The sequence below is a fragment of the Vigna radiata genome, chromosome 3, assembly GCF_000741045.1.
Source record: "Vigna radiata var. radiata cultivar VC1973A chromosome 3, Vradiata_ver6, whole genome shotgun sequence".
Lineage (NCBI taxonomy): Eukaryota > Viridiplantae > Streptophyta > Magnoliopsida > Fabales > Fabaceae > Vigna > Vigna radiata.
Genome location: NC_028353.1, coordinates 11,384,932 through 11,400,921, shown reverse-complemented (window position 1 = coordinate 11,400,921; position 15,990 = coordinate 11,384,932). Strand labels below are relative to the sequence as shown.

The 15,990-nt window shown below is 32.4% G+C and overlaps 2 protein-coding genes across 4 annotated transcripts in view; one reads left to right on the top strand and one right to left on the bottom strand.

Annotated features, from left to right (window-relative positions):
* Positions 1 to 1,216: 1,216 nt before the first annotated feature.
* Positions 1,217 to 8,632, top strand: LOC106757722 (protein IQ-DOMAIN 31). 3 transcript variants are annotated; one of them, XM_022779447.1, is made up of 8 exons: positions 1,217 to 1,271; positions 1,673 to 1,713; positions 2,928 to 3,025; positions 3,209 to 3,463; positions 5,037 to 5,240; positions 6,095 to 6,169; positions 6,798 to 7,908; positions 8,231 to 8,632. In XM_022779447.1, exons 3-8 carry the CDS (start codon positions 2,942 to 2,944, stop codon positions 8,260 to 8,262), a joined length of 1,761 nt encoding a protein of 586 aa, XP_022635168.1. In that variant the 5' UTR covers positions 1,217 to 1,271; positions 1,673 to 1,713; positions 2,928 to 2,941; the 3' UTR covers positions 8,263 to 8,632. The 3 variants fall into 3 exon arrangements, with proteins under 3 accessions (XP_022635168.1, XP_014495969.1, XP_014495970.1); XM_014640483.2 differs by lacking the exon at positions 1,217 to 1,271 and adding an exon at positions 1,331 to 1,492; XM_014640484.2 differs by lacking the exons at positions 1,217 to 1,271; positions 1,673 to 1,713 and adding an exon at positions 1,331 to 1,492.
* A 4,545-nt stretch (positions 8,633 to 13,177) lies between these two features.
* LOC106757948 (ABC transporter A family member 2) overlaps positions 13,178 to 15,990 on the bottom strand; it is a 6,479-nt gene continuing 3,666 nt past the window's right edge. The window contains exons 11-16 of the mRNA XM_014640811.2: positions 15,783 to 15,872; positions 15,503 to 15,646; positions 15,119 to 15,421; positions 14,961 to 15,041; positions 14,068 to 14,244; positions 13,178 to 13,839 (exon numbers count right to left, since the gene is read on the bottom strand). Of these exons, the coding sequence (XP_014496297.1) occupies positions 13,573 to 13,839; positions 14,068 to 14,244; positions 14,961 to 15,041; positions 15,119 to 15,421; positions 15,503 to 15,646; positions 15,783 to 15,872 (1,062 nt within the window). The 3' untranslated portion in view covers positions 13,178 to 13,572. The remainder of the gene's footprint in view (positions 13,840 to 14,067; positions 14,245 to 14,960; positions 15,042 to 15,118; positions 15,422 to 15,502; positions 15,647 to 15,782; positions 15,873 to 15,990) is intronic.

The following is a 15,990-nucleotide window of genomic DNA, read 5'->3' as shown; positions in this document are numbered from 1 at the left end:
ATTAAAAAAAAGTTAAAACTAAATTAAACAAGTCAATGAAAATAAAAACTAAATTAGTACTGAAGTGTTAAATTTAATATACATTTTTTCATGTCAAAAATTTATTTCAATAACTTATTATTGTATATATTTTGTGTGGTGATCTACTGTATAAAAAGACCATAAAAATGTTATTTTAACTTTTATTATTATATATATATATATATATATATATATATATATTATTTATGTTTAAAGTATATTTTAAAATGCTTTACCTTTAATAGAGAGAGTCTTCTATTGTATTCACAATACAGTGAATAGTTATTTTCAGTGTTATATTTCTTTTTAAAATTCGGTTTCACGATAAACGAGTCCCCAACTTAGACACTAAAATCTTGTTCAGTTAAGTGAATTTAGAAAAGAATAATGGAAAGAATTTGAGAGAAATTTTTTTATTATTGTTTATTTAAATAAATTTAAAGGTAAATGAAAATATATTTAGAAGTAAAATTTGTAAGAATTAGTGTAGAATTTAATATATATGACAAATTAAAATTTTTTTTCTAAATTTACTATCATTTACCTTCAAATCTATTCAAATAAATAACAACAAAAATTTATCATCAAATCTTCTCAATTACTCTTCTTCAAATTCACAACAAAAACTAAATATGTTATTTGATAAAGTCAACTTGAATCTATTTTATTTTTTTAAAAATATTATTTTGGAGAGAAAGAATTCAAGATTTGAGAGTACAGTAAATTATATCAAGAATTAAAATTACAGCACAAATTAAAGTTAATTCTAACTTTTATAAAATAAATCTACCCATTCATAACAACAAAAGTAAATATTCCTTAAAACAAAAATAGAAAAAATGCTTCTTTGTTTTGTCGTACCCTAATTATCCACTCTTAGTACCATCCCGACACAGCAGGTCCCTTCATGCCAGCATGGCTCTCATCTACCAACTGACTCCACACGCGTCCCCACGCGCTTCACCTTCACCCCCACTCTCTCCCTCCCACTTCCCATGCCTCACATACCCCAAAACGCCCCTCCGCGCGTGAGATTCGTATTTCCACTCAAGGGCACCGAAGTCATTTCGCAATAAAGGAGCTGGGACACTTGGTTCCGAAGTAACTGCACCTGCACTCCCACCACAACCACTGCGGCCAGCCCTCTTAACGAGCACTTAAACGCACCGTTTCGCGAGCTGCACTCTTCACCGTATGATCAATAAGTCATCGCATCAACGGTTCCAAGAAGAATTGCCGCCAAATATTCGGTTAGTGTTGACCACACGCCGTCCTTGTCCAAACGGAACAAATAATCCAAGCTTTTCTCAGTTTCAGTATCAGTTTCAGACATTTTCTTTTTTATTTTTTCTTTTCCAATTTAACTTTCACGAGACATGACAGCATGCAAATGCAACAACTCATAAATTGATGAAGCTTTAGGTCACATTTTACTCTCTTAGTTCTCATTTTCGGTTTCACTTCTTCCACGGTACACAAACTTTTTCTCTCGTGTTTCTTTCTCTCCTTACCTGTTCTTATTATCTTCCCCACTGAATATCTTAATGCTACTTCTTATGCTATTGTTGTGGAAAAAGCTAGGAGAAGAAGAACAATGAATGTTTTAATTTTTTAGTATCATATTTACTTCCAATGTGCTTGTGTTTGATAGGAATTGTGAGATTTGAGACCAAGAGCTTTGACGTTTCTCGGGTAATTGTCAGATCTAACCCTGCATCAGCTTCATATGTTTAGTTTTCCCCTGCTTGTTGCAGATCTTGTTCATTCTAATTATGTCTTTTCTTTGTTGTGTGTTTGATTTCCTTCGGTTTGAACACTTGCTCGGTGTTTGTGTCTTGTTTATTATTGGTAAACTGTAATTGTGGAGGTTTTCGTGAAAATTCCAGTTGGTAACGGTCAGGGGACTGGGGTATTTTGTTTTCGTGCAGAATTATTGTCGGTGACAACAACATATTAAGGTAATGAGTGCGGTGGCCCATGATTAGGTGCAGTATTATTATTGCGTAAGAGAATAGATGGGATCAATTTTGATCATTATGGCTTTATACTGTTCATAGTTGTTGGTCATGATTGCCCTTTACTTATTGTTTCAAAGCCTGGATTACACTGCCTACCTTTCTCTTTATGCTATGAATTTTGCTAACTGGTGAGCATGTCACCCCACTTTGTCAATCATTAGTGGCAAAATCGTTCTCTTGTTAATTACCTATTCATTACGGAAAAGATAAGATTTTATTCCTTGTAACAAAAGCTGTTAACCACTCCACCCAGAATTTTAAAGTTACCGGTGTAAGTATTTAATAATAGTTCCTAGCCGTTAAATCAAATGAGATACTCATTTGATACAGTTTCTATACCCGCTCCCCCTCAAGTGATACAATTTCTTTCTTGACAGAGACTCCTAAATCATATTCTCTTATAATATGCAATTCTGCGTTTGAAATTGTGTAACATCTTGATATAACGTATATTTTCTACTTTCAGAACTGATATGTCTCCATATCTTAATACTCTTGCTTTATATTATGTGAGTACTTCCGATAAGTAAGTGTTTGAGAATTTATTTTTTTGAGTTCTGTGGTCAAGTGGTGTCTACGCTGACCTATAATTGCTAATTATAAGAATTTATCTCACAAGTTCCAAAATTTAATTTTCTGCTGCTCGTTGACCATAATGATTTGTGTATCTCGACGGTACAACGCTGTGGGGTCATTATACAACCTGTGACATCGGTTCACTGCTTAATCTTAGTTGCAATAACCAAAGTATCTAAATTGGACAATATTATTTAGTATTCATCTTGCGTACTTTCTTGATAAGTGTATCTTTTGTTTTTGAGTAGTTGTTTACTTTCTTAGTGAACCATTTGAAATGTGGAGATTAGGTTAACCGTTTTTCTGCTGCAGGTTGTAATCTCAGAATGGGAAAATCACCAGGAAAATGGATCAAAACTGTACTATTTGGGAAAAAGTCTTCCAGATCAAATATGTCAAAGGGAAGAGAGGTAAAGCAATTAGTTAAAGCAAAACTCTAATCAATGTTAAAATATATTTCATATTACTTGCATGTGTGAATCGGTAATTTTCATTTAAATGACATAATTGTTGGCCTAAGAAAAAAAAATTTGCATGTGTGGACGTTCCTGATTTTAACTTCTGACTTCTTTTGCTGTAATTTCATGTGGAAGATTGTTAATAAAAGAGAAGCAGTGGTTACTTCCAACGTGTTGGAGAACGGTTTGGCCTTAGACCCAAACCACATCGAGATTGCTACAAATGAGGAGGACCTTGAACTGGAGAATGAAGAATCAGAAGTTATTTTACCTGAGAATCAAGAAAGAGACAGTATAGGACCTGTTGATCCAGATGCACCACCTGATCCAGAGAAAATTAGGCAGGAGGTAGCAGCAATAAAGACACAAGCTGCTTTCAGGGGTTACTTGGTAGGTGTCTCACTGTTTTCGAGAACATTAAGTAACTGAATTCCTTTAATTGTTTAGTATAGAACATTAGAATTTTGAAGTGTACTCTGGGGTTATATCTTGGACTAGACTGCTAAAGGATAAATTGACTGTGAAGCTTATTTTCTATTCTGATTGTAAATTTAATTGTCATAATATCTCACTTGAGGTCTGGTGAGCCTATCTCACACGTACAACATACAAAGATGGAAATTATTTGTGAGAGGAGAAATAGGAATGCTGCTAGGAGTAAGGAGGGAACAATAATGGGAAAACATTGTAGAATGTGCAGTTGGCAGCTAGGTATTATTGTAAAGGAGAATTATGCCATGATGGAAAAGGGGAAGGGAAACATGAATTTTGGGGTAGAGGCAGAATAGTGGAGTAGCATAATTGAATTTTGAGGCTGAATTGGAGGCTTAGATCATGGCGGGGGGAATTTTTGTATCAGCTTCTTAGAATTTGGATTTGGGTCCAACTCAACATTACAATATTGAGTTATACATTATACACTACTTTGGTCTAACTCAATCCCATAAAATTAGCTTACGAAATGAGGGTTGCTTCCCATTTATACACTTTGACCTTATCTCCCGTTAATATGGGAGTTGAGTTTTTCCCAATATAGCCCCTCGTTTCTAATACTATTGAGCCTGATAGGTAATCCATTAATAAATCTAGGATAAACTTTGTAACTTCGATACCATTTTAGAAATTGGATTTAAGTCCAACTTATTGTCACAAAACCAACTTATGAAGTTTACATTGTCTCCTATTTATACAAACTATTTTGGTCTTATCTCTAGTCAAGTAGAACTTGAGTTTTTCCTAACATGTCTTTGGTTGTCGTTTATTTATGCATTTCTCCTGTTCAGTATCCATGATTTTTCATCTCGGGCAGTACTTTTCCCTTTCTAAGGTTCTTTGGAAGAGTTAGAGTTAAAACTCGAGAACAAGGTGTTTAAAATCAAGTGTGTTATTTAGAGTTAGAATCACTTGACTTCTATACCCTTGATAAGTACCCAAGCACTAGGAGAACCCACCCCACAAAAGCTAACAATAAAGGGTAGAATCTAACACTTAAATACTTCATCCAGCATCCCATACTATGTAATGTATGATTTAGGCATCCCATAATACCCAAGTTCTCATCAATCCCCTCCCCAAATTTTTTTATCGGTTTTTTTATTTTGTTTTATAAAGTATTATATATAAGGTTGACCAATAAGTCAGGATAGCAAATAACTTGTTTTTTAAAATAAAAGTTCTAATAATTTTCTTAATGTTAGTCAATTCACATATGTTTTCCTGTCAGTTATCTACCATCCCAGCTTGCATTTTCATGAGATTCTTTCCACTGAATTCGTATTTTGTTGAGAAATAAATTGAAATCCTAATTTTTATACTACTTTCCTGATATTCGTTAGCATCTTATTGTAAGAGCTGGCACATGAACATTTTTAGCAAATTGGAAAGATGTTTGTAGAGTTTTGATTGTATCAGGAATGAATATTGTAATATTTGATATTAGCTAATGGAAGCATCTCTTGTGAAGGCTCGCAGGGCATTTAGGGCTCTAAAAGGCATAATAAGGTTGCAAGCACTTATTCGTGGGCACCTAGTTAGGAGACAAGCAGTTGTTACATTATGCTGTATGTATGGGTTTGTAAAGTTTCAAGCACTTGCCCGTGGACTAAAGATTAGGAAGTCTAATGTTGGATTTGAAATCCATCAGAAGCGTGGTCTGTTTAAGCCTCTGGTACTGTTCTCTAAGAATGTGTAAATTATCAATGATTTATCATCTCATTTCTATTGTTTAAGGTGTTTTTCTGATTACGTGCATTAATGATGTACCTGACTTTATAGAATAAATTAAAACAAAATGGTCCAATTAAATGTACACATTTTGGCTGAACAGGCAGGACATTTAAAATGAGGGTACTTTTGAATTAACTATTACTAGATTCAGGATGACCTCTTATCACCCAGTACATTTTTTTTAGCTAAACTTGTTAAGAATTGTGTTCTTCAATTTTTTTTACATCTTATTGAGTTGTATAGAATGTAATAATGGGAAAAGTGAATAATATGTATTTATCAAATGAGATGTGAAATTTCTAATGACTTTCTTTTATGGTGGATTGTTCACCAATCAGGTATTGTTAGCACCAATTTCATGACTGAATCATGTAGAGATACGGAAGGAAGGATTATTTTTGTGTAATAAATCTTCTAGGAAAATTACAAAAGGGGAATTCTTGGTAAATATGGGAACCTTTAATCACTCCACTGGTCAATGATGCTCAAAAACTTATAATAGAGGTTTATGATTTCCGAATTATGACCTAGCAACTTCAGTAATTAATTATTCCTAAATTGTAAGTAGGTTTACCAAGAATTCCGTTTTCTATTCTTTTTGGTCAGTCTAAGACAATATTATACAAAAACGGGTACCCAAAGCATGTACAAATACAAGAGGCCAGTGTCCTGTGATGTTAATACTATAACATCCCAACCATAATTCCTCTTTTCTTTTGTTTATTTTTCTTTCTTTTCTATTATTCTTGGCGCTGATATTTTTCCCTCTGAGTGTGTTATGCATTTGTGCTTCAGGAGGGCAAACTTGGTGAGCCGGTTGGTATTTCCACAAAAATTTCTAAGTTGTCTGCAAATACTTTCATCCGTAAGGTAACTTGAACTATGCCATGCATGAGATACAAATATTTATTTTTGAGTTTGGCGTATTCTGGATGGAGTCCATTTGTGATTGAACAGTACTATAAATTTTGAGGTGACAATACTATAGTTTTAAACTTGAAAGGATACTTTAGATCCCCTTGGTTAATAGAACAGCGGGGTACTTTTCTCTTTTGTTTTTTCTGAGTAAGTGGAACCGTTTAATTGCTCTCAACTGTAAAGGATTTCAAATTCGGATACAAACATAAGTTGTCTTTTATTTCTCAAGAATGTGGTGTTTTTTTCTTTATCAATGGAGTGATGAAATCAGATGTTAAGAAAGGTGAAAGAATTACACGTCTTTTAATACTAGAACTGACTATTGGTATCCTTGAGCATGAAGCTAAGCCAGAAAGGGTTTACATTACTTTAAAACCTGTGCTTTTGTATATTTTACAAGTTTACACATGAACATGTTTAAATTTCCTCTAAGTGGATGTCATTATGTGCAATTGTCTTACCATAATTTTTACTTTAGTTAAATCTAAACCTCAAATTAAAAGGGTTTCTTCTATCAAATTTGTGTTTTGATCTGTTTTACTCAAAATGAGCTAGTGAAAATGTGGACTTCTTGTTTCAGCTTCTTGCTTCATCAATTACAATAATGGCCCTGCGCTTGCAATATGTTAGTGGAGATCCAAATTCAGTGTTAAGCTGGTTGGAGCGCTGGTCATTATCTTGCTTTTGGAAACCAGTTTCCCAACCTAAGAAAATTCGAGACTCAAAATCTCAGAGAAAGCAGGGTAATATTTCAAATGGAGAAGTTCATATTTCCAAGTCAAGACGCACTAACAGGAAGCTTCCTGTTGCTAGTTTTGAACCAGTCCCAGTGCAAACAAATCCTGAATTTGAGAAACCTAAACGTAATTCCAGGAAAACACCGTACCAGGTGTCAGATCCAGAGCAAGACAATCCACAAAGTGAGCTTGAAAAGGTTAAACGCAACTTGAGAAAGATTCATAACCCTGTTGTTGAGAGTGCTGTTCAGCCAGAAGTTGAGTCTGAGACTCTAAAGCAGCATTTGGAAATCACAACAGTCATTCCAGGTAATAATGGTTCAGAACAAGTGATCATTACTTCTGAGGAAAAGATCAAGAAGGAAGAAACTTTGACTATCTCTGATGTGTCTGATATCGAAATTACTCCAAGACCATTGGTTAACAAGGAAGTGTCTGACATTCCAAGTAATTATCAAGTGTCTGTAGAATCTGAACCCTTGTCAGAGACCACTACTAAAGATAGAAACACTTCTCGTGATGAAGTTCAAAATGGGCTAGGCAATCTACCAGAGGCTATTTTTAAAGAAGACAACTCCCTATTAACAAATGGAGATTTGAGTCATAAAGATCTGACAGGTAATGAAAACCAGAAACCTACCCGTAAAGCATCAAATTTGACGAAACAGGAGAATGGGGAAGATGGCTTAAAGAATAGTCCAAAAGTACCAAGTTATATGGCAGCAACTGAATCCGCCAAGGCAAAGTTGAGGGCACTAGGGTCAGGGTCCCCAAGGTTTGGAGAAGATGGAACTGAGAAAAACAACACTACTGGTTCTGGGAGACATTCTCTGCCATCTTCAACTGGCAACAAGATTAGTTCGCAATCACCTAGGACACAGAGATCAGTTCCAGCAGGTGGCAAAGAAAGTAAAAAAAGTGACAGATCAATAGCATCTTCTAAAGGAGGGAATGGTATGACATAGTACTTCACACATCTAGGAATTTGACAATGTCACGTTATGATTCACCCATACCATTTTTCGAAGAGTTTTAAAAATGAATTGTTAGTTTAAAGACACGTATCCAATCTCAAGTTGGATGAATGTCGCTGAGAAAGTTTCTGGTACTCTATACTTTATAGTTTAGTGTCTTAACTGCTTATTCCAAACAAAAAAAAAAAAAATCAACTTAGCAGAAGTAAAGTTATAATTTCCAGAATGAATCCACTATATGCTGGCGGATGCCTTTGTTTGCTCGTGATTGATAATCATAAACTTGTCTATTCATCTTGCAGGTAAAGTAATTCAAGCAGAGTGGAGGAGGTGAGCAAGGGAACCCTGGTTTTCAGGGATTGAGATGTTGAACGTCCTTGAGTCAATGTGATGAAAGTTGATGCAACGATGGGGTCGTTGTATGGCCTGGTTTGATCAGCTTATTTTTCCTGCATTCTGGGTGGTGAGTTGTACAACATAGGTTTTAAGTTTTGCATGTTGCAACATTACAAGTCTATGCTCTGTTTGTCTTGGCTGTCCATATTGTATTTTTATCCCAGTGTGTGATCATAAACATTATTGGTGTTCCCAAGCTTGTGTTTGGACAAAAATGATCTGGTAACATGAGAATACTCTCAGACGAGATTTCTTCAGCTTTCAAGAAACTTCTTTTTCTATTTAGTGAAGGAGGGATCACATTGTTACATTTATTGTTGCAAGCCTGTGATGCATGATTAGGGTCTAGCTAGTGTAACTAAAAATACCTTTCAATACAGTGACTTGCTCAATAATATGATCTAATTTTTATTATTAATATAGAAACTGATATCAATGTAATAGCGGAAGTAACAAATGAAGAAAATAAGGGGATTGTTAACGTTTATATTCAGTATTGTTTGTTGTGTGCAAAGATTTCTTCCATAAGCCACTTTAAATGGAGTGAAGCCCAAACTAGTATGAAAAGTAACGTTTCACTGTAGATTTGTGGTTTTTCTTTTTCTTTTGAAAAACTATCAAAGACCAATTGTAATTGTAAGTAATACGAAGTTGTTCAATTTAAGAGAGGGGAGAATTGATATAACTTTTAAAACATTTTTTAATATTAGCAAATTCTGAAAATATTTTTTCAAGGACTTTAAGAGATGGGATTTTTGCAAACAAGTATAATAGAGATAAAGAAGTAAAGATTGTACAAGAGATTTTAGGCTAGTATGAATCGATTGATTTTACATCAAATATCAGTCTACTCAACCTTAAATAATTATTTTCACTATCCTAAAATGTCTATATTACAATCATATTACACATGCAATTATACGGAAGATGCACAAGCAACTCCCTTAAACAATGCTCAAAAGAAAGTACTAGGAAAATGTCTATCAAAGAATCAAAGTATTTTAAAAACTTGTATTGTAGAGTATAATTTAGGTTGATTTTTAAAAGGATAAATGTATACTATATTCAATCTTTAGTGCGTTTTTGTTAGAAATTAAATTTTGGAATTTTTAGTGAAAACACAAATTAAAACATAATTTATTAGAATTGAAACGGAACAAATTATAAGAAAATGAAATCAAGAAGGTGGAAGGAGCTCCATTCATATATTTAAAAACCAAACAACTCTTATTATCATAGTTATCTAAAATGTGAGATTCGAGTTTTAACTGTTAATTGGTATAATTAATTAAATCAATTATTTGCAGAGTAAAATGTATTCTTGAAGATAATCTTTATGGATTTCTTTAATCTTTTATTTATCAAGTGGGTTTTCTTTCCTCATTTTCTCGGTGCTCGTCCTTTATGGATAAATGGTAGTGTTTGTAAAAGACATTCTAACGTTCAAGTTAGTAGGATGCTTAAAATAACAATTGATGTTGTAAAAAATAAATGTGTCCTATTTACTTCGATAGATATACTATTTATAGACTAATTATGAATATTGTTGACTCTTACCTATAGGGTCAAGATGGACCTAATGACCAATTTATTGTTGATACAAATTATGCCAAGTTAAAGAATAACATGAAGAGAGTATTATAGATTGTGGTCGAGCAAGAACAGGATGGCTTATGGCCAAGTAGGAATTGACCAACTTGTGGTTGGGTAGCATCAGGTCCTCTATAGTACACCAACCCCCTAGTTTTCTCATGATTGGAAGACATGTGAAAAACTTCAGTAAATTTAGTAAAATAGTTGTAAAGTAAGTACAAAGAAAATATGAATCTTTAGTAATAACCTTAAAAGTATAGTAGCTCACAGTCTCAAGGAGCATAGTAACGAAGAGGTTTGAACACTTAAATATAGGGTCTGACTAGATGTGAGTTGCCAAGAGTTATCTTTCATTCAGCACCCGAAAGTTGATTGAAAGGTTCAACTAGGACCGTTTGTGTAGGTGGCAGGAAACTTCATGGAATGTTCAATGAGCATTCGGGTAGGCAGTAGGAACCTGTATGGAAGGTTCAACCAAAACCGTCGGGTAGGCAGTAAGAAACTACATGAAAGGTTCAACCAAGACCAAATTGGGTAGGCGGTAGAGAACTGCATGGAAGATTCAATCAGGATTGTCAGGTAGGTAGGACGAAACTGTTTGGAGGTTCAACCAAGACCACCTAGATAATAAGTTGTCTTTAGATATAATTTATTATCAATGAAAGTTATGCATGAAACATTTTAATTAAATGGTTAAACTGAAAATTATTTTTATAAATAATCTATTAACCATGAAAACAATGACATTTTAAAGAATTAACAATCAACTATTATTCAAAGAAATAATTGATTATCATTAAAAGATGTGTTTCTAAAATAAATTATGTTGATTAAACCATAATTAATTATTATTAATGATAATTATTTATCCAATTTATGATAATAAATTATTACAACAAATAATATATTAATTTGCTCATAAAACCTTTCTTAACAAATTTCTAAAATCATTAAACACTTTTGTGAAGATTAAGAATGTTATGATCTTATATGCATGAATGAATGAGACACATTTAATAATGAAAGTTATAACATACAATTCAAGGGTTAACTCGTCATCATCAACCTAGTTTATTTCTTAAGTGAAACCTTATTGTATATGTTCCAACACCACTTAAGCAAAACAATATTAGTCACTTTTAAGTGCTCAAAAGTGTCTTATAATTGGTGCTTAAGTTGAACCTTAATTTCTGTGCTCTTATAACACTTTGTTTCAAGTGATTAGAGTATATAATTCATGCTTTTAAAATCCATTAAATTTTACTACCTTCTCACCTATTATTACTTCAGCACCATTAGTGACTTGCTTAAGTGATATAACATACTTGTTAGAGGTTAAAAGGTTCTAAACTTTTTATTCATACTTACTTAAGCATACTTAAATATAGCTTAAGTGATCAAACATAGTTGTTAAGGGCTAAGTTATGATAACTTAAGTGTCATAAGTGATTTCTATTTACCTTATTCAAATGGATAAAGGTCCCTACCATGCATTTTTGCCCTTCTCTTTTTTATTCTTTTATTATTTTGCTTCAATAAATTTCTTTATTTTCTTTCTAAAGTAATGATAAATTTCTTTATTTTCTTTCTAAAGTAAAATCATTGTTATTATTATTATTCTTATGCACTAGTGGAAAGCATTTGTATTCATCCTTTTTTTCATGATAACAAAAAATAATAAAGTATAAATAAATTTTAGTATGTTATTGTAGATAGTTTTTATTTATTCAATAGATAATTTTTTTATTATAGATAGTAATTTTAATTTTAAAAAAGGGCCAAATTAAAAAAAATGATAATGGTTAAATCTAACCATCCTTTTTCGGTTAAGCATGAGGGTCCAAAGTAAATTTGAACGTTGGATGAGATAAAAGATAATGTTGGATAAATAAAATTAAGTAAAATAGATAATTGTAGTTGGGTTTGGATAACAAATTGAAATTTTATGACATCCAAAACAATCCAAATTTATATTTTAATATTTATATATTTGTAAATATATTTTAAATTTTAATTTATTTTTAATATGATACTATTTTTGTTAAAACTTAGTAGTAAGTTATATAAAATCATAGTTTATTATTAAAAATATATATGTCGCTTTGGTTAAAAATTTATTACATTTATGTTATCTATTCAAAATAAAAATAATATTTTTCATTAAAAATATTAATTTAATATAAATTCGCGATTCAAAAAAATGTGATCGAATTAACTCGCAACTAAAATCTGATTAACCAAATAAATTAAATGATCTTAAATTTAAAATATTAAATTTGAATTATACTGGATATGCTCATCTTGAGTATGATAATTCTTCTACTTTGAGAGAGAATAAAGGATAAAGTGATGTTTTTTTCTAAAAGAATTTAGAAATGGAAATAGAAAAATTAAAGGTAAAATTTATAAAAGTTTCAATAATTTGATAGATGTGAAAGATAAATTTGTTTAATACATTAAGATCATATTTGTCTTTATGGTTAAAATTAATAAAAAAAGTAAAATATAACTAGTTAAAATTAATTTTAAATAAAACATGAATATTTTTTTATAAAAAGGTTAACAGGTGTAGTTAATTTAAAATAAAATGTGATTGATTAAAAATAATTTTCATTAAATATTGACTTATAAATAAATTAATACTATTATTAATTTATTACTTTTGACATTATAACTTTTATTATAGTATTTTATTTAAATGTGAATTATTTTCTACATTATTATTATCATTATAAAAAAATGTATATTTCATTATTATTATTATTATTATTACTTTTGTTATTATCATTATTAGTATATATGCATTCTTTATCCTCTCAAATCACCTCAACTTAGAAATAGAATCTCACGTCACTTCTTCAAATACTCTCCAAGTTTAATTACCTTCAAATCCCTAATTTACTAATACGTGATTAAGTGTCATTTAAACAAATTCAACTAAGCTCCTTTACACAGAATTGACTGCTGATTTAGAACTAAAACACTTCAAATTCTAACACTTTTTTTAAGATCGCCAGAAGAAAAACCATTACAATACTTGTAAAAAGCTTTCCTCTACAAATTACAACTTTCTAATTTGTAAATTACTTATTTAATAAAACAATTTATAGAATTTGACCGAACACACAAAATTAAACTGATGCTTTCTTATTGATCATCCATGGCATCATTGAGTTTTAATTCAAAACTACAAATCAAATAAAAGAATGAAAATGACTTAAATTTAAGTAATTATACATATCATAAAAGAAGAAAAAAAAAACTCTTTAAAATAGTGAAAATAGTTTATCTCTACATACTAGTCCAACATGGTGCCAATGGCCAAAAAACATGTACTCTGCCCTTTTCTGGTAATACTATTTTATCATATTTCTACAACTGAAGAGATATTAAACTATATAAAATAAATTTAAAAAATCCAAGAAAAAAATTGTATACATTAAACACAGCCGCCCAGGACATAACTCACCATGCCTTATTTTATTTTGTTTTTCCCGCACATCTTTTTGGAAGCAATCATGTTTGAAATACTTTTGGTATTAAATGTGCTTGAGGTGTATAAATGTAGTGAAAGAAAGTACCTCAAACATAATTGCTGAAGATATTGCTGAAAACAAACATAAAACAAATAGGACATGATGTTTCTCTCTGTACATTATCGCTGAAAATCACCTGGACTAACTTGACTTGGATCAATCACAATTCCATTAATTGGTCCTGCCCGGCTTAAATATCTACGGTTTCTTGCAGAAGGTGAGGATGATAATTGAACGCCAGGAGGAATAGGAACCTTCTGCGAGTGGCCAGAAATGCATAGGGTCCCAGTATCATCTTGCTCCCAGTAAACTTCTACCATAAACCCTGTTGGATTTTCCACGGATTCTGTTCCTGGAATTCCCACAAACCTAGCTCCTACGGGAATCTGCATGTTTATTGTATTGGTCAGCAGAAAAAGATTAGTTGCAACTCATTGAAATGGAAAGCAGAAGGGTAATTTCTGCAACATTGACTACTGTGATCAGGTATAATAAATATACAAGTTTTTTATATTCACTACATCAGAAATTCATAGAACCAATTACAACTCAACGCTTTTAGAGGTATATGCCTCAGGGTAGAAAAATTTGAAGCAAAATACTGCTCCACTGACCTGCACAGATTCCCCAGATGTTAAGGTCAGGGTTATTAGCCTCCCTTCAGCTGTAGCGTTTTCTAGCTCTGCTTGTCTTGCAATATTCAAGAAAACTTCTTCGAGAGTTGTAAGACCAAGCTGGATGTCAGAAATGCCAAATTCTTTTTCTCTCTCTTGGAGCTCTGAAAAGAAATTCTGTTTGGAAAGCAATATGAATATATAAGACAATGTATCCCATATAATTAAGCACGATTCGTGATCATGTTTGCCATTCCCACTAATATATAGGTCACACTGGTGCGGTGGAGCCTGCCTGTTTCTACGTTACCTAAACAATATTCAGCTTTCTATCAAATACATGTAGTATGCCCACATGATTGTATTGCAACTTATATGTCCACGGGGAATGTAAATATAGGTGTTATCCTTGATTACAATCATAAACTGTAACATTAAAGAGATACACAGGATTCATTTTATATATTTTCTAGAAGAAAGGAATTACTTAGGTAACCAAGAACCTAGTCCCAAACTATTAAAACAGGTTTCACAGTTAAATCGTTTTTCCCCTTTAAGCCAACAAGGAATTTGTTCAACAGTCTGTCATTTATAATGAAGTATTGGTGTTCTCTTTTAAGACACTAGATAAGTTAGCTAAAGTCTATTCAAATTAATTATCATTAAGTCTACCAAGTTTGAAACGAACTAAAGATACAGAACTTTACATGGTCAGCAAAACCAGAGTTAATATTGTGACTCGACAAAAATTTCAGCCAATGGGGATCAACTTAAACTAGGAAATTCCAATAATATTCTGTTTCCAAGCCAATCGGTATTTAAACAGTTAATATCCAAACCCTGTCATAGAGAAATTTAAAGGAGATGGACGAAGCCAAGGAAAGAAAGCTTACTGTCAGGAGCGCCTCTCTGTCATGGGGAATCACAAAAGTTATAAAGTTATCGGTCTCCTCTTTTGGCTCTACATCTAAATACTGTCGAAAGATTTCAGTGGTTAAAAACTCATACTAGTCATGGAAAATTTTTAAATCATTATAACAATTCATCTCACATTCTTAAAGAATTTCTTCACTTCCTCACGATGCTCTGTAGATATCGCATCACCATTGGTAGGACTACGTTCATTGTTTCCGTAGAAGCTGATATTAGCAATAAAACCAGTACCAAAGCGTGATTTCAATCTGATTGAGGTGCCAATGCAGCGAAGCCTTCCTTTTGCCATGATTCCTATGCGGTCACTTAGAATGTCAGCTTCTTCCATAGAATGAGTCGTAAGAACAATGGCACGCCCTTTTTTTGCATTTTCAATTATGTCCCACACATGCCTTCTTGTTATTGGATCCATACCAGTAGTCTATGAAATTAAAATGAAAGATTAATCTTGTAATCATGTCAACAGAGTATATGCATGAAAGGAAAATACTTTTGTACATACAGGTTCATCCAAAATGACTAACTTAGGGTCACCAATAAGCGCAATTGCAACACTGAGACGGCGCTTCATTCCTCCACTGTAACTTCCAGCTCTCACTTTGGCTGCATCCGTGAGTTTCACCTCTGCTAATGAAGTCTGGGTAATCTACATTTTTTTCAGAAGAACTTGAATTAAAAGGAATGAGAGGAAGTATTCGAAATAGCTAATGCTAACTTCAAATATTTCACACACACATAATCATTGGTTGTACAGAACAATTTCAGGCCTGGAGAAGACATACTGATTTTATAGAAGCGGGGGATAGGCCTTTAATAGTAGCGAAGAGTTGGAGGTGTTCTTGGCCAGACAGTGCATCCCATAGTATATCAAACTGCAGATTAGAATAATCAATAATAGGTGTCAGTCATCCGTTGATAGGAAGAGAAGAAAATTTTATTGTATTTGAAAATCATGTTGGTGTGTTGTGAGAATGAGAGAGGGAGAGAGAG

Excerpts from the sequence above, each read along its gene's own strand:
- LOC106757722 (XM_022779447.1), top strand. The coding sequence starts at position 2,942 with ATGGGAAAATCACCAGGAAAATGGATCAAAACTGTACTATTTGGGAAA. Across the intron at positions 6,170-6,797 it reads CAAATACTTTCATCCGTAAG|CTTCTTGCTTCATCAATTAC; the intron begins GTAACTTGAACT and ends TTCTTGTTTCAG. Across the intron at positions 7,909-8,230 it reads ATCTTCTAAAGGAGGGAATG|GTAAAGTAATTCAAGCAGAG; the intron begins GTATGACATAGT and ends TTCATCTTGCAG.